The sequence below is a fragment of the Tupaia chinensis genome, unplaced genomic scaffold (genome assembly GCF_000334495.1).
Source record: "Tupaia chinensis unplaced genomic scaffold, TupChi_1.0 Scaffold000259_1, whole genome shotgun sequence".
In the NCBI taxonomy this organism is placed as follows: domain Eukaryota; kingdom Metazoa; phylum Chordata; class Mammalia; order Scandentia; family Tupaiidae; genus Tupaia; species Tupaia belangeri.
The window spans coordinates 1,455,968-1,479,639 of record NW_006159739.1 but is presented as its reverse complement, the minus strand read 5'-3'; the positions used below and the strand labels follow the sequence as shown (position 1 = coordinate 1,479,639).

Here is a 23,672-nt window from a genome sequence, read left to right as displayed (position 1 = left end):
AAAAAAAAAACTCAAGCCAGTCGGACAAAAGCCCAGATTGGTCTTTCTCCGTGACTGTCTAAATCTAGCTAGGCTCTCTTATAATCTCATCTACTCAGGTCATTTGAAAAACACGCACTGATTCTCCACTGTCTTCTGGGCACTGTGTTGGCCCTTGCGGATACAGATGTGTATGCCCTCAGCACTCAGCCAGGACCCTTTCCCTCTTCCACCATGCCCTTCCGTGCACACTGCTCACCTCCCTTCTGTTGCCTTGGAAACCCTCTCCACTATGTGGAGTGCCTAAGTGGCTCAGCCATGCTGTAGTGGAGGGTTGGATAGATTGGTCTCTGAGTTCGTTCCCATTTGATAACTCGAAGGGCTGCTGAAAGGTTCTAGAGTATGGGGTGGCACTCCTTGGGTTTGGACATAGTGTGGTTCCTAAAAATCACAGACAGTTGCAAAGTGGAAGAGGGCAACTGAGTGTCCCCAAGATGCTTAGGTGATGAGTGCACACAGCTCTGAAGCAACTCTTCCAGCATGCTGCTAACAGAACCCCACCCATGCAGGATGGGGACTTTGCGTTTTTCTCTAAATCCCATTTGGCCCTTTTCTTGAAAGCTGGTCCTTAAAAACATAAAAATCTCCAGGTAAACACTGTTTCCTTGGTGAGAGAGTGCTCAAGGAGAATTGTTGTCTTTAAAAACCTGTCTCGGGAAGTGAAGGTGCCTTGTGGAGAGGCAGCTGGTGCTGTCATACCACCTGCTCCACTTGCCAAACACCCTCTGTCACTAGTTCTGTTTTGTTTGTGTGTTTTTTTTCTCCCAGGATGTGCGTCAGAAAGCAGCAGCCTTGCTGGAGGGCAGAGCTGGTGGCCAAGCACTGTATATACCATTTCATTTCATCCCTGCAAGCCCACCTAGTAAGATAGGAACCTTTACAAATGAAGAAAGTGTACATCAGAAAGGTGAAGTGATTTTTCTGCTTACGTATAACAGAATCAGGATTTAAATTTGGAACTTACGCCTTAACCCATTCTTTCTCTTTTTCTTCTTTTTTTCTTCCTTCCTTCCTTCCTCTCTTTCTTTCTTTCTTTTTTTCACATTTTTGTCATAGTGCACGCATACTTGCCAGAGAGAGAGGCAGTGAGAGGGAAAGTGAGAGATCACTCCCCAAGAGGTATGGCCAGGCCACAGTCCCCTCTCCTCCATTCTTAGAATCTGGGACAGATGTGCACATGTGCCTGGTGTGATTTTCAAGTTGCCAAGTCCAGGACTTGAACCATGGTCACCCATGTGGGAGTCCAATGCCTTAACCGCCATGCCACCTTTTGTCCCTCTTTCTTTCTTTGTCTTTTTTAGTTCTTTGGTATAGGACACATGTGTTCATCAGGGAGAGAGAGGGAAATCACCCTCCAGGAGGGATGGCCACACCACAGCCCCTTCTCCATTCTCCTCTCAGGATTTTGGGCACCCATGCACATATGCCTGGTGTGATTTTCAGGCTACCAGGTCCAGGACCCGAACTGCACAGTTGGCCATATGCGATCCAGCCATCTCAACCTCCATACCACCTGCTGGGCCTCCTTAGGCCTTTTTGTTGGGCTGCTTCTACAACTCTTTCTTAGGGATCACTGGGTATTTCATCTTTCAATCAGAACGGTGAAATCCTAGAAGGCTAGAGGCTCTCTAATCCCATTACCCGCTCAGGGAAGGGGTCTCTAACCTGTTTGAAAGTTAAACTCCTCTGTACAAACCTCTCTTGTGATACAGAACTCACCACTTTTGAAGTAGTATAATCGCTGTGGGACAACTCAGATATTTTTTTTTTTTTTAGGTTTTTAGGTTTTTACTATAGAGTGCTTGTACTCACCAGAAAGAGAGAGACAGAGAGACAGAAAGCGAGAAATCATTCCCCAGGGGGGTGGCCACGCCGCAATCCCTTCTCCCTCCATTCTCCTTTTGGGATCTTGGGCATACATGCACACACACCCAGCGTGAGTTTAAGACACTGTGTCTGGGACTTGAACCACGGTCGACTACATGGGAGTTCAACCACATAGGACTACTGGGAGAGCGTCTCACAGTGCCTGATACATAATAGGTTCTCATTAATTACCGATTAATTACCTAATTACCGTTTATGTGCCAGGCCTTGTACAAGGGGAGGATAAAGCTGATTAACTCTATCATCTGGGACACATGAGGAATGTGTGGAACTGCGTGCCAAGAATATTTCAGTCACTCATCCTCACGACCACGTGCAGGATTCTGTGTTTTGATCATTTTCATTTTTCAGAAGCGGAAGCTGAGTCTCAAAGCATTAAATATCTTCACCAAGATCTTGCAGTGAGTCAGTTCCAGAGCCAGATCAGGTTCCAAAACCCAAAATTCCTATCCTCTGTCCCTAATACATCGGCTGCCTGACCAACTGGGAATGCTAATGAACCTGAGTCGTGTCCTGGGTGGGTTAGCCTGGCACACGGGCAAGGGAGCAGAGAAGATGACCAAGGAAATGGGACTTGGAGGTGGGTCTTTTCTTTTTTTTGAAAGATTTTTGCTATAGGGTGCGTGAGATCACCAGAAAGATAGACAGAAAGGGAGAACTCACCCCTCAGGGGGCATGGCCACGCCACAATCCCTTCTCCTCCATTCTCCTCTGGGGATCTTGGGCATGCATGCACACGTGCCCACCGTGAGTTTAAGCCACTGGGTCTGAGACTCGAACCATGGTCGACTACCTGGGAGTCCAGTGACATAGCCATTACGCTAACTGCTGGTGGGTCTTCAAGGACACGTGAAAGTCCAATATGAGAAAATTACAGGGAGAGATCATGTGAAGTAAGAGAGACAAGGCCCCCAAATGAGTTAAGAGGCAGTTTTCTGGTGACCACAAGTGATATTGTATATAATTAGTATATAATTAGTCTCTGCTCCCAACTCTTGAGACAGAGCTCTTAATCCCTTGTAATTTCCTGGGTGATAGAAGCATCTTTCACTCTAATGAGGCAACTCTTGGGAGGCTCCTAGATAGCTCCAGGGTAGAAACTGGTTGCCAGGGGAACCAACGGATGAGATTAGAGAGTTGGCATTCACGGCCCTCCCCCACCTCTGGGGAGAGAGAGGGGTAGAAGGTTGAGCTGATCACCAATGGCCAGTGATGTAATCCATCATGTCTATACAATGAAATGTCCATGAAACCCCAAAAGGACAGGGTTTGGGGAGCTTCTGAGTTGCTAAAATTGTGGAGGTTTCTGGGGGTTGTGTATCTGGAGAGGGAATGGAACTCCACACCTCTTCCCTCTACCATGATTTAGCCATCTCTCCTGTCTGGCTGTTCATCTGTATCCTTTGTAATATCTTTTTCAATAAACAGATACACATAGTGACATGTTTCCCTGAGTTCTGTGAACCATTCTAGCAAATTAATCCAATATGAGGAAGGGGTCATGACACACCAGTATATTGCCAGTGAGTCAGAAGTATAGGTGACAACCTATTACTTGAGTTTAACATCTAAAGTGGGGCTGTCTTATGGGACTGAGCTCTTAACTGGTGAGATCTGATGCCACCTCAATTAGAGGACACCCAGCTGACATCTGCTGGAGAATTGGGTCAAAGTGTTGTGTTGTGTTGTATGTGACCAAAAAAAAGTGTTCTCCTTCAGACCAAGTGACCAAGGCCTAACTTGGGGCAGAGGCAGTGAGGTCAGAGGGTGAAGGACTAGTAGTAGGGAGGTATTTTAGACATGGAATTGACACTGGCATGTTCAGAAGAACTGGAGGTTGGTTAGAAATTACATTCAGGCTGGACTGGCTCCATGGCTCAGTAGTTAAGGCAGCCAGATCCCACATGGCCAACCTCACAGCTCAAGTCCTAGATCTGGTGGCTTGAGAAACATGCAGGGGACATGTGCATATAAGTCAAAATCCCTAAAGGAGGGAGATATGGAAGAGAAGGAATTGCAGCATAACCATTCCTCATGGGGGTGAGGAGAGGTGCTTCTCTTTCTCTCTGGTGAGGACACATATACTCCGGCAACATTTTTTTAAAAATTACACTGAGGCTAGAAGTTCTACTGGGTTTTAACTAAGGCCTAATATGTGTATTGATTTCTTTATTTTTAAATTTTGCTGTAGGGTGTGTATGCTCGCTGGTGAGAGACAGAGAGGAAAAGTGAGAAATCACCCCCTGGGGGGATGACCATTCAGCAATTCCTTCTCCTTTATTCTCCTCTCCAGATTTTGGGCATGCAAGCACACAAGCTCAGTGTTTTCAAGTCACTAGGTCTGGGGCTCAAACATGCAGCTGGCCATGTGGGATCCAGCTGCCTTAACCTCCACACCACCTGCTGGACCTGTGTCTTGATTTTTAAGAAACAGCAGTGTGGAGGCCCAGCGTTGGTAGCGTTGTAGAGAGCAACTGAATGAATGACCACCAAAGCCAGATTAAAGTTAAAGGGAGTCTTGATTAGCTGGCCAGTGACGACAGCCCAAAGCTCTGGGGCCGAGAGTCAGAACTGCAGCCCGACTGAAGTTTGAGTAGTCTTTTTTATTTTTTGAGAGGTTTTTGCTATAGGGCATGTGCGCTTGCCAGAAAGAGAGAAACAGAGAGATAGAAAGTGAGAAATCACCCCCGGGGGGATGGCCAGGCCGCAATACCTTCTCCTTCTCTTCCATTCTCCTCTCAGGATCTTGGGCACGCACGTACCCATGCCCGGCATGAGTTTAAGCCACCGGGTCTGGGACTCGAACCACGGTCGCCTACATGGGAGTTCAGCAACATAGCCATTATGCTAACTGCTGGTCCCTTGAGTAGTCTTTTTATAGGCAGTCAGTTACCAGGGGTTTCTATGCAAGCAATTACAGAAGCTGAATTAAGAAGGTTAATTATTTCTGAGGGGAGTGAGGTTTCCATGCAAACAGTTACATTGCTAAACAAAAGGATTTCGGGCTAGTTAGCAAAGACAGTAGCAGGTACAGGATGTCGTCCCAGATGCGGTTTTCTATACGGCTAGCATGAGCTATTTTTTCATGGGAAGAGCAAGCAGGTTTACAGAAGCAGACAGCCATGTTAGGGTAAGGAAACAAAATGGACGAACGGTTGTGCAAGATCTAATATGCGGCCTTCCACAGTAGACATTACTACTCAGCAGGCTGAAGTCATAAGGAAGCCTAGGTTCCATTCCAGGCCCACCCTAATATCTGGGTATGGTGGCACACACCTGTAATCCCAGCAACTCAGGAGGCTAAGGCAGGAGGATGGCGAGATCATGCCTTAGAAAAAAAGAAAAAAGAAACAGTAGTGTGGGGAGTGTGGGACCATCTCCAGAATAGGTTGAGGAAAGTAGGGAGGGAGAAGGAAGAAGAGCAGCACATACCGAGTCCCAGTCACATGGTGACACATGTATATGGTGACCACTTGGCATATACCTGATGCTCTTCCACCTGCTTAGGCACAGAGAGCCTGTGTAAGTCAGGTAGGGACTGAACGAAAGTTGAAGCTGATTCCAACAACCCTCCCAAGTCTTGTCCTGACACTCAGCTCCCAGGTGGTCTCTCCGCAGCGTTGGCGCTCTGGTGGGCCTGTCCGTAGCAGCGGTGGTCCTCCTGGCTTTCATCATCACCGCTTGCGTGCTGTGTTACCTGTTCATCAGCTCAAAGCCCCACACGAAGCTGGACCCCGGCTTAAGCTTACAGATAACAGGTAAGAAAGAGGCCTCACGCTTTCCTTATATTCGGCAAGCTAGCGCCTTTACAGAGCAGAGGTATTTATGATGTTTGGAACATTTGCCTCATGAGTGTTCCTGGAATATTTAGAAGCAGTAGCACATTTCTCAGGAGGTTCTTGATCTGAACATTTTCACCCCAAACTCTTCAGGTGCTCAGTGTTTATCAGTCATTTCATGGAGTCAGCACTCCATTTGTCACACAAGGATTGATCCATGTTGTAGATTTTCTAAGATAATGTTTTAATTCTAGCATTAGGAAATGTAATCTCATTTTGATATTACCCCAAACAAAACAGAATTAGTAAGAAAAATATGCTGTTCCCCAAACCCATGACTTACTCAGAACCTAAATGCAAGTCATCCCCCCCCCCCGACAAATATGATATTCTGGACTACCCATTCTTTCATTAGCATAGAATGGTTGGTCTTTCACAAGTCTTTATTGCACACATTTGTGTGTGTGTGTGGTTTGTTTGTTTGGCTTTTTGCTATAGGGCACATGGTGTGGTGACACAGAGAGAGGGAAAATGAAATATCACACACATGTATACACACACACCCCAGGGGAATGGCCATGCCACAATCCCTTCTCCTCTATTCTCCTCTTGGGCTTTTGGGCACACATGCACACGTGCCTTGTGTGTTTTTCAAGCCACCAGGTCCAGGACTTGAACCATCCAACCACCATGTAGGATCTAGCATCCCAACCTCCACAGCACCTGCTGGCCCCAGTGCACAAATTTTTACAACCTCCTATAAGATACTGTGTAAGATATGTCTTTATTGCCAAAAGATTTTTCAGTATAGTTTGGCAGCAACTCAAAGTCGGTAGTATTATTTCCATTTTACAGACAAGAAAATAAGGCCGAGAGGTTGGGGACTTGCTCAAGGTGTCGTGACTAAGAACTGGTGGGTTGAAATTTAGCCCGTGTCTTTCTGCCTCCTGCGACACTCACTCTTCTGCCCATCACAGTGGGTCTGAGCAAGAAGGTAATTAAGCACAAAGTTGGCTGATACCAAATGTAAAGAGAGTTTCAAAAAGAGAAGGGAACTTGAATTAGTGTTGAAGTTAATGAAGAAATTGACTAGGTAAAATAGAGGAGAAAAGACTTCCACAGACAGGACCAAAAATAGGTATGTGGGAGGGACTGAATGAGACCTATGCAGTGACGAGGTCATCCACACTGAGGCACCATAGGTAATGAGGCCAGGCAGGATGTGGGGAGAGCTTTAAGCTAATCAGAAACAAGAGTAGCAAACATTAGAGAGGCAGCAGGGGCAGTGTGGTTAGTAGCTAAGTCTCAGAGAAAGAAAGAGGGGGCTGAATGCTATCATTTATAAAGGATTAATTTTCTAGCTTAATGAGCATGCAACAGCACAAGAACCCTTCTCGGGTCCTACTGACTATGAATAATCCTGCTATGGAAAGCAGAAAGGTGGAAGGATTCCTTTGGCTCCCCTTGGAGTCAAGAAGACTTGAAAGGCAGAGATAGGAGAACAGGGGAGAAGTCTGAACACAGACCCAGGTTGGTGGAGATCAGCCCAGGCTTCAATGTTTTATTTTGTTTTTGACAAAGAACATGTGTGCTCAACCAGAGAAAGACAGAGAGAGAGAAAACACCCCTTGATGGGGCTTGATCACTCTGCAATTCTTTTTCTTCCATTCCTCTCTCTCATCAGGATTTTGAGTGCACACACACGTGTGCCTGGAGAGTCTTTTAAGCTGCTAGAGCAAGGATTCTAACCTCAGTGTGAGATCCAGATCCCTTAACTGTCTAGAGGCCAGGCCAGCCCAGATTTCGGTGTATATAGAGAAAAATCATGAAGGTTAATACAAAGAAAAACAAGCCTTACTATATGGTGAGTATAACATGTACATGGATAGAAAGGCTCAATATCATAGAGATGTCAGTAGGACATGTACAGAGATCATTATTGCCTATTTTACAGCAGAAAAAAGTAAGGCTCAGCCAGAGGGACTGAACTAAGTTCATGTAGCGCATGATTGTGTACCCTTCGGGTCATCCCAGATCTCCTAGATTTTTTTTTTAAGAAGTGTTTTTTGCTATAGGGTGTGTGTGCTCACAAGAAAGACAGAGAGAGACAGAGAGACAGAAAGCAAGAAATCATCCCCTCAGGGAGTATGGCCACGCCACAATCCCTTCTCCTCCATTCTCCTCTCAGGATCTTTTCTTTTTTTTTTTTTTTTAAAGATTTATCTATATTTGGGAACCAGCAGTTAGTGTAATGGCTATGTCGCTGGACTCCCATGTAGTCGACCGCGGTTCGTGTCCTGGACCCGGTGGCTTAAAAAACTCACGCCGAGCACGTGTGCGTGCGTGCCCAAGATCCCGAGAGGAGAATGGAGGAGAAGGGATTGCGGCGTGACCATCCCCCCTGGGGGGTTTTATTTATTCATTCCTTCATTTTAATTTGACCAGAGAGAGACACAGAGAGAGAGAGGAAAGTGAGAAAGCAAGCCACCAGGTCCAGGACTCGAACTGTGGTTGGCCATGTGGCAGTATCCAGCGCCTTAACCACCATGCCACTTGCTGGTCCCAACCTCTTGGAATCTTGGGCACGCACACACAAGCACCCGGCGTGAGTCTAAGCCACCAGATCTGGGACTCGAACTGCGGTCGAATACATGGGAGTCCAGCGACATAGTCATTATGCCAACTGCTGGTCCCCAGATCTCCTAGATTTTAAAGCCTGTCCTGATCCGCAGGACAGTCAAAAAGGTTTCCTGAGGGAAGGAGTGAGAGACGGGACAAACGGCGGCGTAGTGTTACAACTCTTCAGCATCGTCAGTTTATTGTGGGCAGCACGGAGACAACACAGTGTTACAACTCTTCAGGGTCATCCAGAGATGACACAGTGTTACAACTACTCAGGGTCCTCTGGAGACTGTGGGCCAGGGATCGTGGTTATATACACATTGGCGGGCAGTGATTGGTTGTTCTATATGTAAATGAAGGATTGTAAAAGGTGGGTTATGATTGGTTGCTTTTGTGGACCAATCATGAGGTCCACATGCAAATGTGAATATGCAAATCTGAGGGATTCTAAGCTCACCGATTTACTATGGGAAGTGGCCAATCAGAGTATGACTTTGAAGGTGAGGTTTTGAAGGTGAGCCAATCATGGCCTTTGGCATTCTGTAATTGTTTGCTGAGAAACCAAAACCTAAGGGCGATATTCGCTGGTGCGCAGCCTCCCACAAAAGCCTATGATCATTTGTTTCATCCTACCTCAGGGTTCTTATCTTTGAGAGTGAGAGCAAGGTTCATGTAGGGAGTACCTTGGCAAGAATAGAGTGGAAATGAAAAAGCCATTTTTGGGGACGAGCAGTTGACATGGTGGTTAAGGCGCTAGATCTCACATGGTTGACTGCAGTTTGAGTTCTAGACCTGGTGGCTTGAAAAACACGCTGGGCATATGTGCATGTGTGCCCAAAATCCTGAGAGTATAAAGGATATCTGGCATGGCCATCTCCCCTAGGTAGCAGGGGAGATGACCATGCTCTCTCCAGTGAGCATATGCATGCTATGGCAAAAATGTAAAAAAAATGAAAAGAAAAAGTTTCTGAAATGGGCTTCTTCCCTGCCCAAGTGTTTTCTACTCTGTCCTATTACTCTGACCCCTGTGTTACTCCCCAAACTTGGGATGCAATGGAGGCCATGACTTTCTTACTCTACTACTTTGTAAGGAGTTCGCTAGATCAGAAGGGCAACTGAGTTTCTCCTGTTGTGCTAGACACTGTGCCAAAAAGCCTTCAGACACATCATCCCATTTAACATGCTCAACTACTCTGCCAGGTAATTATTATCAACTCTACTTTGCAGATGAGTGAGGTGAGAATAGAGGTGATATTTCAACCTAAGTATGCTTAATAAGAGACCAAAAAATAAAGTGTTCTGTTCTCATCCCTCTTTGAACTGTATTTTGACCTATGTATCATTTTGGGAAGGTCATTCGTCAGCCAATCTTACCAGTCCAAACTCAAAGAGCTCCTATACATCAAGCATGATGCTCTCACTGTATAGATGGGGAAGCTGAGACCTGGAGAGGGGCAGTCACATGACCAACATCACCTGGCCAATTGGTGGCCAAGCCTTTTCTATAGCAGCTGCCCCTACTCTGAAGTGACTCCCATCAGCTCCTCTCACCTTCCAGAAAGGGTTGTCACCTTAGATTTTTTGGTATGACCCAAACATGCCTCAGTGGCCAATTAGTCTTGATTCATCTTTGAGCAGGAAGACAACCTGAGAACTCCCAGGTTCAGGGTTGAGGACCCTGGACACAGAGGACCTCTGGCCACAGAAGTCCTTGGAGAAAGGTGGGAAGGGAAAGGACAGCCCTGGGCTGGAATGCTGGAGGACCTGGCTCTAATCTTGACTTTGCCAATCTCATTGTATGGCCTTAAGCAAGTTACCTTTCCCTGGAACTCAGTTTATTCTGTAATGTAGAATAATACCTACTAAGAAAGTTGTTCCAGGAGGCCAGCAGGTGGCATTGTAGTCAAGTGAAGGCTACTGGATTCCCACATAGACAACTTCAGTTCAAGTCCCAGACCCCATTTGCTTGAAAATTATGCTGAATGCATGTGCATGTGTGCCCAAAATCCCAAAAGGAGAATAGGGCAGAAGGGATTGAGGCTTGCCCATCTCCCCAGGGAGATTTCTCATTTTCCTTTCTCTGTCTCGCTGATGAGCACACATGCCCAATAGAAAAAAAAAAAAAAAAGCACAACCACTCAGGTTATCCTGGTCTCATCAATTTGTAATCCTTTGTTTAAAAAAAAAAATGCCCCTCTCTCCATGGAAGATAATCAGGGAAATGCTAAATGTGGGATTCAGCTAAGAGAATTCTTTCTTTCTTTCTTTCTTTTTTTTTTTTTACATTTTCCAGAGGGTGTATGCCCTAAGAGAAAGACACACAGAGAGAAAGCATCTTCCAATGGGGCATGGTCATGCTGCAAACGCTTCTCTTCCATATCTCCATCTTGCTGGGATTTGGCAAAAACACATCTAGTGTGTTTTTCAGGCTGCCGGGTTCAGGATTCAAACCATGTGGTCAGTCATATGGAATCTGTCTCCCCTAACCAGTGGGCCATGGGGCTGGTTGTAAGGGGATTCTTGTGTTGAAGAGAAGGTTGAACTAAATTCTCATACCAGTAGAATGCCTTAAAATAAAGGGAATCTGCAAAACACAAGTTCAAAATAATCTTTTAGAACTAATAAGTGTATTTAGCAAGATCACAGCATGTAAGTTTCAAAACCAAACATCAATTGTTATTTATATATACTAGCAACAAGAAAATTGGAAAACAAAATTTTTTTAAAAATACCATTTATAGTTTCTCACCTCCAAATGAAATACTTAGTTATAAATCCAACAAAATATGTACAAGATCTATCTGGTAAAAACTATATGCTGATGAAGGAAATCAAAGAAGATATAAATAAATGGAGACACACTATATTCATTAATTGGATGACTCGACATGGTAAAGATAAAATTGCAGCAATTTTTTTGTATATACAAACAAGTTAATTCTAAAATTTATATGGGAAGGCAAAAGAGCTAGAATAGCTAAAGTAATACTGAAAAGCACAATAAAGTTGGAGGAAATCATGCCACTCAAATTTAGCACTTGTTACATAGCAACAGCAATCGGGACAGTTTGGTATTGGAGAAGGGATAGACACATAGGTCAAAATACAGTCCAGAGGGACCAGCAGATGGCATAATGGTCACATCATTGGCCTCCCACGTAATCAACCACGGTTCAAGTCCTGGACCTGGTGGACTCCAACATGCATTGGCCATTTAAGAGTCCAGTGACGTAACCATTATGCCATCTGCTGGTCCCTTGTATAGGTTTTTTTTTTTTTTAATTAATTTTTTTTAGAGAGATTTTTGTTATATGGCACGTGTGCTCTCTAGAGAGAGACAGAAAGCAAGAAATCATTCCCAGCGGGATGACCACACCTCAACTCCTTCTCCTCCATTCTCCTCTAGGGATTTTAGGCACACACACATATGCCTGGCATGAGTTATAAACTGCAGAGTTTGAGACTCCAACTGCAGTCAACTATGTGGGAGTCCAGCAATGTAGCCATTACGCCATTTGCTCATTCTTCTTACAGGTTTTTCTAACCACTGTCACCATAATAAGGTTAAAGAACTGTTCCATCACCCCCTCAAAAAAAAGTAATTCATGCTACCCTTTTATAGTCAGATTTTCCTTCTAAACTTAACTCCTGCTAACTACTAACCTGTTTTCCATGAGTATAATCTTGTTTTTTTTTTTTCTTTTTTTTTGGGGGGGCGGGAGAAGACTGTTATATAAATTGAACTATATAGTATATAACTTTTGATTATTTTTAATTGCTAGAAGTTGCATGTGTTTGTCAGAGAGAGGTGGAGAGGTAGAGAAAGAGGGAGAGGGAGAAAGCACCCAACATGGGGAATAGTCATATCCTAACCTCTTCTCATCCATTTCTCCCTCCCTTCAGGATTTTGGACATGCATGCACAAGGGCCTGGAATGTTTTTCTAGCTATCAGGTCCAGGAATTGAACCTCACAGTCAGCCATGTAGACTCCATCTGCGTTAACCATTATGCCATGGGCAGACCCACAGCACAAAAATTTTGAATTTTGATGAATATATTTATTTTTTTATATTGTGCTTTTAGTATCTTGTCTAAGAATTCTTTGCCTAACCTCAGGTCATAGAGATTTTCTCCTACAAGTGTTACAGCTTTATGGTTTACATTTAGATCTATTTTGATTTAATTTTTGTATAAGATATGAAATTTAGAGGCCAGCAGGTGGTGTGGTGGTTAATGGTGCTGGACTCCCACATGGCTGACCATGGTTCGAGTCCTGGACCTGGTGGCTTGCTTTTCCACTTTCTCTCTCTCTCTGGTCAAATTAAAATAAATAAATACATACATACAATTAAATAAAATAATTCTTTTAAAAAATATTAAATTTAGGTAAAGATTTTTTCCTTTTAGGTTTTTTATTTGGGGAGGCATAGACAGAGAGACCTGTCTCTGTCTCTCTCCAGTGAGCCCTAAAAAAAAAAACAAAACAAAAAAACCTATTTCTACATTTACTTTTATTTTGTCAATCAATGGTTATATTTTGATTCATCTTTAAAACATCACACATGGAGGACCAGCAGATGCCATAATAATTACATACCTAGACTCTCACATAGTTGACTGTAGTTCAAGTCCAGGACCCAGCAGCTTAAAACTCATGTTGGGCACATGTGCATGTGTGCCCAAAATCCTGAGAGGAGAGTATGAGTGTGTGAATGAGGAGAATGGAAGAGAAGGGATTGTGGCATGGCCGTCACCCCGGGGTCTGATTTCTAACTTTCTATCTTTCCAGCAAGCATACCTGCCCTATTGCAAAAATCTCTCTAAAAAAAAATTGTTGGAAAAACTTAAGATGTGGGCCTATTTCTGGACTGCATTTTTTTTCCCTTAGGACACACGTGCTCTCAGAGAGACAGAAATTGGGAAATCATCCCCTCAAGGGGATGGTCATGCCACAATCCCTTCTCCTCCAATTTCTTCTAGGGATTTTGGGCATGCACGTACATGCGCCCATCATGAGTCCCAGAACAGGAGGCTTAAAACACACCAGACACGTGTGTGTGCATGCCCCAAATCCCAAGAGAAGAATGGAGGAGAAGGGATTGTGGCATGTCCATCCCCACTGGTGGACTGATTTCTCACTTTCCGTCTCTCTCTGTCACTCCAGCAAGTGCACACGCCTTATAGCAAAATTCTCCCTTGGAACCAGCAGTTAGCGTAATGGCTATGTCGCTGGACTCCCATGTAGTCGACCGCAGTTCGTGTCCCAGATCCGGTGGCTTAAAACTCAAGCAGGGCGCGTGTGCGTGCATGCCCAAGATCTCGAGAGGAGAATGGAGGAGAAGGGATTGCAGCATGGCCATCCCCCCTGGGGGTTGATTTCTTGCTTTCTGTCTCTCTGTCTCTCTCTGTCTGTCTGGCAAGCGCACGCGCCCTATAGCAAAAAAAAACCCTCAAAAAAAAAATTCTCCCTTAAAAACAAAAGCAAGCAAAACTATACGACTATACGAGGAGCCAGCAGATTGCATAAAGGTTATGTCGCTGGACTCCCACATGGTTGACCGCAGTTTGATTTCTAGACCCAGCAGCTTGGACCTCATGCCAGGCATGTGTGTGTGCATGCCCAAGATCCCAGGAAAAGAATGGAGGAGAAGGGACTGTGGCATGGCCTTCCCCTTTGGGTGGCAAAAGTCTCAAGAAAACAAACAAACCAAAAACCCTGTATGAGTGAGGGCTAGCTTCATAGTGGAGTGGTAATGTGCTGTTCAAGATAAGGTGGATTCCACATGGTGACTACAGTTCAGATCCCTGGTCTGGTCAGCCTTAAGGATACTGGGTGGGTACACACACACACACACACACACACACGAGTGCTCACCATCCAACAGAGTGAAGGACTGGACAAAGGGAATTATGGTATGCCCCGACTCTATGGAGGATACGCTTCTGTCTCTTTTACACTCACATGCCTGTGCTCTATCATGAATCGAATTAATTATTTTAATTTTTTATTTTTCTTAATTCTTTGCTAATAGGGCATATGTGCTCACCAGAGATAGACAGAGAGAGAGAGAGACAAAGTGAGAAATCATCCCTAGGGGCATGGCCACACCACAATCCCTTCTCCTCTAGTTTCCCCTTGGGATTTTGGGCATGCACGTACACATGCCTGGTGTGATTTTCAAGCCACTGGTTTTGGGACTCAAACTGCACAGCCAGCCTTGTGAGATCCAGTGCTTTAACCTCCATACCACCTACTGACCCAATCACAAATAATTTTTTTAAAAATCTATACATGCTGGACTCCCACATGGCCAACCACAGTTCGGGTCCCAGACCTGGAAGTTTGCTTTCTCGCTTTCTCTCTGTGTCTTTCTATGGTCAAATGAGAAAAATAACAATGATAAATAAAAGTTAAATAAAATAATTCTTTTTTTAAAAAATCTATACGTAGGAACCAGCAGATGGCTGATGGCTGCATCACTGGACTTCCACATTGCTGACTCCAGTTTAAGTCCCAGATCCAGCGGCTTAAAACATGCCAGGCATATGTGCATCCATGCCCAAAATCCCACGAGGAGAGTGGAAGACAAGAGACTGTGGCGTGACCACCCCCCTAGGGGGTGATTTCTCTCTTTCAGTCTCTCTGTCTGTCTTTCCAGCAAGTGCGTGCCCTCTATAGCAAAAATCTCTTTAAAAAAAAATTATACATTCAATATAATTTCATACTATTATATTCTAAAAAATGCAAAACTGGTAAAATCAAATGCAAACTATAAATTAGTTGATCCCATTGTATTAACATTGGCCACACCACAATTCCTCTCCTCCATTATCCTCTCGGGATTTTGGGCATGCACGTACACGTGCCTGGCATGATTCTCAAGCCACCAGGTTCAAGACTCAAACTGCAGTTGGCCATATGGGAATCCAGCAGCTTAACCACCACACCACCTGCTAGTCCTAACATCAACTCCTAGTTTTGAAAATGTACCATGGTTAGGCTGGCAGGTTGTGTAGTGGTTAAGGCACTGGACACCCACATGGTCCACCATGGTTCAAGTCCGAGAGTTGGCAGCTTGCTTTCTTATTTTCACATTTAAAATAATAATAATAATTAATAAAGTTAAATAAATAAAGTAATTCTTGAAAAAAAAATGTACCATGGGTATGTAAGATGTTATCACTGGGAAAAACTAGGTGAAGGGTACACTGGAACTCTCTGTACTATTTTTGTAACTTCTTGTGAGTCATAAATTATTTAAAAACATAAAGTTTAAAACAAAACAAAGGAAATTTACTGACTCTGTGGGTGAGAAGTATAAAAATGTTGTATTGGTTTTAGGCACAGTTTGTATAGAAGTTTACACTATTGGGTCAACCAGTGGCGTAGTGGTTAAGGTGGCTGAATCCCGCATGACTCACAGCATGATTCAAGTCCCGTATCCTTTGGCTTAGAAAGCACACCAAGCACATGTGTATGCACCCAAAATTCTGAGAGGAGAATGGAGAAGGGATTGCCGCATGGCTAACCCCCCAGGTTGGGGTGCTTTCTCAATCAATTTGCCATAGTACACTCTCTCTCTGTCTCTGTCTCTCCAATGAGCACATGTGCCCTAAAGCAAGTTAAAAGAGGGAGATAGTTCACACTGTCCTCAGGCTTGTGGCTCCATTTTCTGAGATTCTCTCAGCTCTGCCCTCTACCCTGTGCTGGCTTTCTCCTCAGGCTGACTTTTCTTTCTTCCTTTCTTTCTTTCTTTCTTTCTTTCTTTCTTTCTTTCTTTCTTTCTTTCTTTCTTTCTTTCTTTCTCTCTCTCTCTCTCTCTCTCTCTCTCTTTCTCTCTCTCTCTCTTTCTTTCTTTCTTTTTTGAGAGATTTTTTGCTATAGGGCACATGCGCTTGCCGGAGAAACAGAAAGAGATTGAGAGACAGAAAGCAAAAAGTCACCCCCCAGGAGGAATGGTCACGCTGCAATTTCTTCTCCTCCAGTCTCCTCTCGGGATTTTGGGCATGCACATGCACGTGCCAGGCATGAGTTTTAAGCTGCTGAGTCTGGGACTTGAGCCACAGTTGACTTACGTGGAAGTTCAGAGATGTAACCATTATGCTACCTGTTGATCCCTCAGGCTGACTTTTCTTATGAAGTAAGCCAGGGCCTCTGGGACTAGATGATTTTTGTTACCATTCAGCCAGGAGAAGGAGAGTGCTGTCTCTTCCTTCATCTAAGGATTAAAAAAAAAAAAAAAAAAGGCTTGAATTCTGCACTGATTGGACCACCTTTGGTCAAATGCCCACCCCTAATTCAATCACTGTGCCTGGGGAAATGTGATGTATTGATTGCTCATCCATGTGATAAAGAAATGGGATTATCTTGTTGACTCAGCTCAGTCAGGTCTTACTTCTAGAACTGGGTTGACTGGGTGCGTGTGCGTGCGTGCCCAAGATCCCAAGAGGAGAATGGAGGAGAAGGGATTGCAGCGTGGCCATCCTCGCTGGGGGGCAATTTCTCGCTTTCTGTCTTTCTGTCTCTCTCTGTCCTTCTGGCGAGCACACGTGTCCTATAGCAAACCCCGTCGCCCCCCCCTCCAAAAAAAAGAACTGGGTTGAGACCAAATGCACCCAAAGATAATTCCTATTACCCAGGTGGGAGGTGTAGAATGGATGTTGGGTAGCCAATTCCAATGTCTACAACTTCCTTCTTGAAACTCACCCTTCTCTTGGTTTCAGAAGTGCCAAATTCCTGGACATCTTCTGTCAATGTGACTTAAAGTCTAGGAGTTTGCTAGGGAGAGATGGTATCAAGTGACATTTCAGGTAGAAGAAATAGCACTAGCAAAGGCCCGAGATAGGAAGGAATGGATCCATTAGGGAACAATGAGAATTTCGGTGGCAAAGCATAGAATTCTTGGGGAGGGGGGGAGTGGTAGTAGTGAAGCCGAAGAGAAGAGGTGGACCAGTCTATGAAGAGTCTTGAGTGCCACCTCTAGGGTCACAGGGAATCTGAAGACACAGGAGTCTTTGAGAAAGAATAGTAATGGGTTCACTTTAGAAAGATCTTTCAGGCTACGGCAGGAAGGATGGACTGGAAGGAGCCTAACTGGAGACCGGTGCGGTTGGTCTGGGCAGATGTAGACAAAAGCTTGACCTAGGATAGTGGCCGTGAGAATGGAGAGCTGTGGCAGAGGGTGATTAGATGGAATCCTCGGGACCTGGGGAATTACTTGTCTTTGTGAAGGGACTGGGAGAGGTGTGAAAGAGTACTTGAATTTCTGGCTTAAACGCTTGCTACAATATTTTGTCCAAAAAGGGCAGGAAGTGTCAAATGTTCCTCCTAAATCAAGGGAGATGAGGATTTAACAGCAACTATGGGATTTAATGGCAAAACGTTTTAAGTTATGGTGGGGGGGTGGAAGAAGCCAAGGAGGATGTAGCAGAAAAAGTCAGATATGAAACTGGGGAATAATGAGGACAAATGGGCTTCCTTTCAAGCTCAGGTAAAAGAGGAAGAGAGGATAAGACAACGAGAATTGTGGAATCAATTATATTTTTAAACTTTAATTGCCAGAGGGCATTTAAATTTTAAAATTTAAATGTGCTCACCAGAGAGAGATGAAGAAACAAAGATGGGGTATGGTCACAACACAATCCTTTTCCTCCATTTCTTCATCTTGTCAGGATTTTGGGTGTGCACACATACATGCACGCATTACAGCGAGGACTGGGATTCAAACTGGTTTGCCATGTGGGATTCAGCTCCCTTAACCACTAAGGGTGGGGGAGGGGATCAGAATCTATTCTTAAAGAATTCTATGCTTAAGAAATATCTAGCATTCCTTGGGAACCAACAGTTAGTGTAATGGCTATGTTGCTGGACGCCCACATAGTCGACCCGGGTTTGCATCCCGGACCTGGTGGCTTAAAACTCACGCCGGGCGCGTGTGCGTGCGTGCCCAAGATCCCGAGAGGAGAATGGAGAAGGGATTGCAGCGTGACCATCCCCCCTGGGGGGTGATTTCTCGCTTTCTGTCTCTATGTCTCTCTCTGTCTGTCTGTCTGGCGAGCGCACGCGCCCTATAGCGAAAACCTCTCCAAAAAAAAAAGAAAGAAATATCTAGCATTCCTTGAAGTAGCTATGCGACAAGCCTGTGTTCTCATCTATACATTTTTTGTTTTTTGGGTTTTTTTTTTTTTTTTAGGGTTTTGCCATAGGGCATATACATTCACTGGAGAGACAGAGAGAAGAAGAGTGAGTTATTAGCCCCTTGGGGGATGGCCATGCCACAATCCCTTCTCCCCCATTCTCCTCTTGGGGATTTTAGGGACCCACACACATGTGCCTGGCACAATTTCCAAGCTACTGAGTCCACGACTCTAACTGCACAGCCAGCCATGTGGGAGTTCAACACTATAACTACCATGCCACCTGCTGGCTCCTATAAAATAAATGTTTAATAACACATACCTCAAAGGTGTATGGTGAATGTTGGGTCTTCACATCTCCTAACAATTGTTTATCGTCTGTCTCCCCCACTAAACTGTGTATTCATGAGAAACATCAACAGCTCTTAGGGCATGGGACCAGCAGTTGGCATAATGGCTATGTCACTGGACTCCCAGGTAGTCAAACACAGCGTCTCTGTCTTTCTGGTGAGGGCACACGCCCTATAGCAAAAACTTCTCCAAAAACAAACAAACAAACAAACAAAAAAACAGCTCTTAGGGCATGGCATGGCACATTGTTCATAAATATTTGTTAAGATGCATCTAAGATTCTGAGCACAATGCACGTGCCCAAAGCAAGCAATAAATAAGTTAGCCAAAGGTGGGGTGGAGTGGAGTGATCCTGATGGGCAGAAGGGGCTGCTGAAGGAAGTCTCACACTCTTGGCTTGCTATTTTCCAGGGCCCGAGGAGGTGCCCGCTGACTGCCAATGTGCGAACACAGGTTTTGCAGTGGAGTTGCCAGGAGCGAGCCATTTGGGACAGAGTTACCCTTTCTTGAATCCACGGCTGGAAAGCAATGAGGGACAGACTGTGGATGCGGAACACCTTCTCCAACCCCACTTCATGGCCGCAGTGACTGCCAGTAACATCCCTGGCAGCCCTGAGGAGACCCCAGTCTCCAACCCTGACTCATGTGGACCAGTCCCATGAATATCCAATAAACGTCTCTACATTATGCGCTTCAGAGTCTCTTTTTGGTGAAAGGTGGGGATGGGAATGGTCAAAGGGACCTTGGAATCTAGCAGGATAAATGAGGGCTTTTCTCAGCAAAGACCCTCACTCAGGTCCTGCTGTGGACCCAGCTATACTCCTCTGTCTGGTCCCTTGTGGACCAAAGGAAGCTACTCATGAGTGAGTCACTGGAGAAATGATCAGTATCACCATTATAAAAAAATAAATTTATATATATATAAATATTAGAGTGTGTGCACTCATTGGAGAGAGATAGAGAGAAAGAGGGAAAGTGAGAAAGCACCCTCCAGTGGATATGGTCACGCCACAATCTCTTCTCTATTCTTCTCTCAGGATTTTGGGCACATATGCACATGCACCTGGTGTGTTTTTCAAGCCTCTGGGTCAGGGACTTGAACTGAGCAGTCAGTCATGTGGGATCCAGCCTCCTTAATCACCACACCACCTGGCTGGCCTGATAAGTATCAACTTCTTGCAGTCAAGGAGAAGCCTGGGGCTCCTGGAAGCTCAGGGGAGCCCGCATCTAACCAGGAGTCAGAGAACTCTGACTTGGTTTCCCTGCCCCAGAGTATGTAGGAGCCCTTGGGAGGATGGCCAGCACTCAGAAGGGAGCGATTCCTGCCTCTCCAATAGCTCTACCCCACCCTGGAGTAAACCCCTCACCAAGGAACAGAATGAGAGGGAATGTGGTGTGCACAGGGCCCTGCCATGATTCAGGTTCTCAGGTGGATGAGAGAGTGAATGGAAGTGAATGGATGAGTGAATGAGCCAATGATTAGCAGACTGAAAACTGCCCCAGAGGGTGGACTCAGTCACTTCCTAACCCCATGCGGCCTGGATAAAAATCCCTTAGCCTCTGTGGGCTCAATTCCCTTGTTGGGTTATTCCAAGTGTTCAGTGAGGCGATGGACTTGAATTCTCTTCATAAATGTTAAAGTGCTAAAAGATTTTAAGTTAAAGATGGATTTTCTTTTTTTTTAGTATAGCATAGTCCTTGAGAGCATGGACTCTGGAGCCAAATTCCTGGTTAAACTCTGGTCCCTGACACTTCCTAATTAGGTACCCCCTGTGCCTTAGTTCTCTCATCTGTATAAGGAAGGATAATAGTAGCGCCTCTCTGCCTCCCTCTCATAGGGCTTTGGGGAGAAGTAAATTACTTAGCCCATCCAAGTGTTTAGACTAGTGTTAGGAGGGGCCAGCAGGTGGTGTGGTGGTTGAGGCACTGGACTCCCAAATGGCCAATCACGGTTCAAGGCCTGGACCTGGCGGCTTGCTTTCTCGTTTTTCCTCTCTCTCTCTCTCTCTCTCTCTGTGTCTCTCTCCAATCAAATTAAAACATAATAATAATAAATAAATAATTTGAAAAAAGAATAATGTTAGTAAACAGAAATGGAAGGTATTATGTGTTAGCTATTATTGTTTTTAACAATTTTATTACTAAACTAATAGTGAAGGACTCTTAGGGAAGACCACTGACTGCCACTCCTCTCTCCTGGCTGCTCTCCTGACTTCGGCAATGCTTTTAGGCTTTGCCTTGGGACTGCAAGACAAGGATGGGAGAGACGCAGTAGCCACTGAAAGCAGCTCTTGACATTTCAGGCAGTGACATGACCTGAGGCTGGATTTGGCAACGATGAAGTGGTCACTCTTAGGCATCTGTGGGCGGGGTCTGAGCCAGCCAAGGGCACATGATGCAGGGGCAAGGCAGGTGAAGCACCCACAGAAATAACCTAGCCTGGCACTCAGGAGACCTTAGTTCTGGTCTTGCGTCATTTATTTTTTTTGTGTGTGGTCTTTTATTTTCAGGTCTCTAAACCCAGCACCTTCGCCCACTTACTGTATACTGGGCGATGTCTGTCCTATGCAGGCACCTCTGCAGGTGGCCAGAAACAGAGGAATCAGACATGGCTCCTGCCTTCAAGGGGGCTATGTGGAGGGCAAGGTAGACACATACAAAGGCAGTGGGCCTCTTCGTGGCTCTTCACGCAGCTAGAGGAAAGGGCGATGTCTGAGCTGAATCATGGATGATGAGTCAGTTTCTAGGTGAGACAGGGTTGGAAGATAATATGGTCAGAGTACAACCTGTTCTAATGCAGGGAGAGCATCTAGCACAGGTCAGAAGCTGCAAGCAATTTGTTGTACGTGTGTGTGTGTGTGTTTGTGTGTTGTGGGAGTGGGCAATAGTCAGTGTGATCTTTCACAGGACAGATCTCCGTCTTTGCTATTCCCATCAGCAAAATTCAATTTTTCTCAGAACACTTTGTGCTGGTCCTTCTGGGCAGGTTTTAGGAAAGAATCCAATAATGCCCTCACCTTTAAGCTGCTAACAGCAGGAGAGATGATCCGGAAATTCAGAAACTCAAGTGGTCATCAGTGGCTTAGGACAGTGGTTCTTCCGGCTGCATCAGAATCGCTGAGAGGGCTTCTTAAAACACAGCATCCTGCCCCCTTCCCCCCACCACCCTGAGGGTCTGATGCTGTGGGTTTGAACTAAGTCCCCAGAATTTGCATGTCTAACGAGTTCCAGGTGATGCTGATGCTGCTGAGCACGCTGGCCCTAAAGCATCCAGGCAAGCTTTGAGGACTCAGAGCTGAGTGGTGAGGAGACCTCACACTGAGCTGGAATGTCCCCAGCAGGAGCCTGCACACATGGGTAGAGCTGGGTGGAGAGCAGAACCTACCCATCCCAGGCCTGTCCCAGGCCTCATAAAGCTCCTCGCCAGCCCCGAAGTTCAGCCTCTGTCACTGGAATCCATCAGTCCTCAGAGCTGGCTCTCACTGAGGTTAGCCCGTCTGAGTCCTTCCTTAGAAACAAACTGCCAGCCCAGAGCAGCAGGGTCCCCTCCCCCAGGGTGGCCCAGGAACGGGGAAGCTAGGTGGCTGACGGGGCAGACAGAAATCATCTGAGCTCACCTCTGGAGAACACATCGACCAGCAATTATTTCTTGTAAATTGCTTTCTGGGTTATGTTCAGAACATGTGTGAGCGCCCGCCGGAGAATAAACACTCTCGGGGCACAGGGAGGAGGCGGCTCACTGGAGTAGACTCCAGATGGAGGGGAGCCTGAGTCTGAATCGAAAAAGCCGGATCTTGGAACTTGGAAATATTAGAAACTTAGACTCTCCTCTCCCACCTCACATCCCCACCCCTCCCCCCTTTATGGGAAAGAGAGAAGGAAAGGGAGAGAGACAGAGAAGCATTTTCAATAGGATCTTGCTGTGTTAAGATCTTCCTACCCCACCTTGTGTTTTCGAGTTGGCCCTGGAATTGAACCCAGGCCTCCCACATAGCCTCCAGCTCCCCAGGTAGCAGGGCTACCTGTGCACACTTTGCTTAGGTCCCTTCCACTCTCCTTCATAAGCACTTTTGGAACGTGGTTTTCCAGCCTGTCCTCAAACATTTGCATTTATATTTTCATGTAACTTTGATTGACAATTGTAACAAAGTCCAGCTCGCCCGCTCATCATAAGGTGCTCAGAAGAGAGATAAGGTATTGGGAACACGACGGTGACTTTTTTCAGGAATCCACCTAGCTGAGAAGATGGTGGACTAGTGTTAGCAGGGAGACTCAACGGATGGGGCTCTCTACTCAGGGTGTGAGGGTCATTGACTTTGCACAAGAAAGAATTCAAGAGCAAGCCTTTACGGGAGAGTTAAAGCAGGTTTAGTAAGGGAAGTGTACAGAGCGGACTGCTGCAAAGATAGAGCAGCCCCCTGAGAGGAGATGACAAGTTCCATTCCTTCATCTGAGAGGAAGGGGAGGACTGTTACCTGAGAGGAAAGATAGAAGGGCTACCCCATTGGCAAAGCAGTCCCGAACTGCAATGGGTGTCTGGCTTACAGGGCTTGGCTTACTGCTAGGCTAAGTAAGGGGTGGTTTATTCAAGACTTTTTCAAGGAAAGGGGTAGTGCTTTTCCTGAAACCACTGTCTCTCCCATTTTCAGACCTTATTAGGGTAGCTCTGGTCATTGCCATTCCAAACTGTCATGGCACAGGAAGGAGTGTCATTTAGCATGCTCATGACAATGAGGGTATGATGAGTCTGAAAATTAGGCAGCAGTTGTCCCAGATGCCATCTTGGTTCCAGCTGATTTCGGACCCAGTTTCTTTCTTTCTTCTTCTTCTTTTTTTTTTTTTTTTTTTTTTTTTAG

The 23,672-nt window shown here is 45.4% G+C and overlaps 1 protein-coding gene across 1 annotated transcript in view; it reads left to right on the top strand.

Moving 5' to 3' along the window:
* Window positions 1–19,505, top strand: part of SHISAL2A (shisa like 2A) — a 23,806-nt gene extending 4,301 nt beyond the window's left edge. Inside the window, exons 3-4 of the mRNA XM_006149385.3 lie at window positions 5,545–5,684; window positions 19,228–19,505. Of these exons, the coding sequence (XP_006149447.1) occupies window positions 5,545–5,684; window positions 19,228–19,478 (391 nt within the window). The 3' untranslated portion in view covers window positions 19,479–19,505. The remainder of the gene's footprint in view (window positions 1–5,544; window positions 5,685–19,227) is intronic.
* The last annotated feature ends 4,167 nt before the right edge of the window (window positions 19,506–23,672 follow it).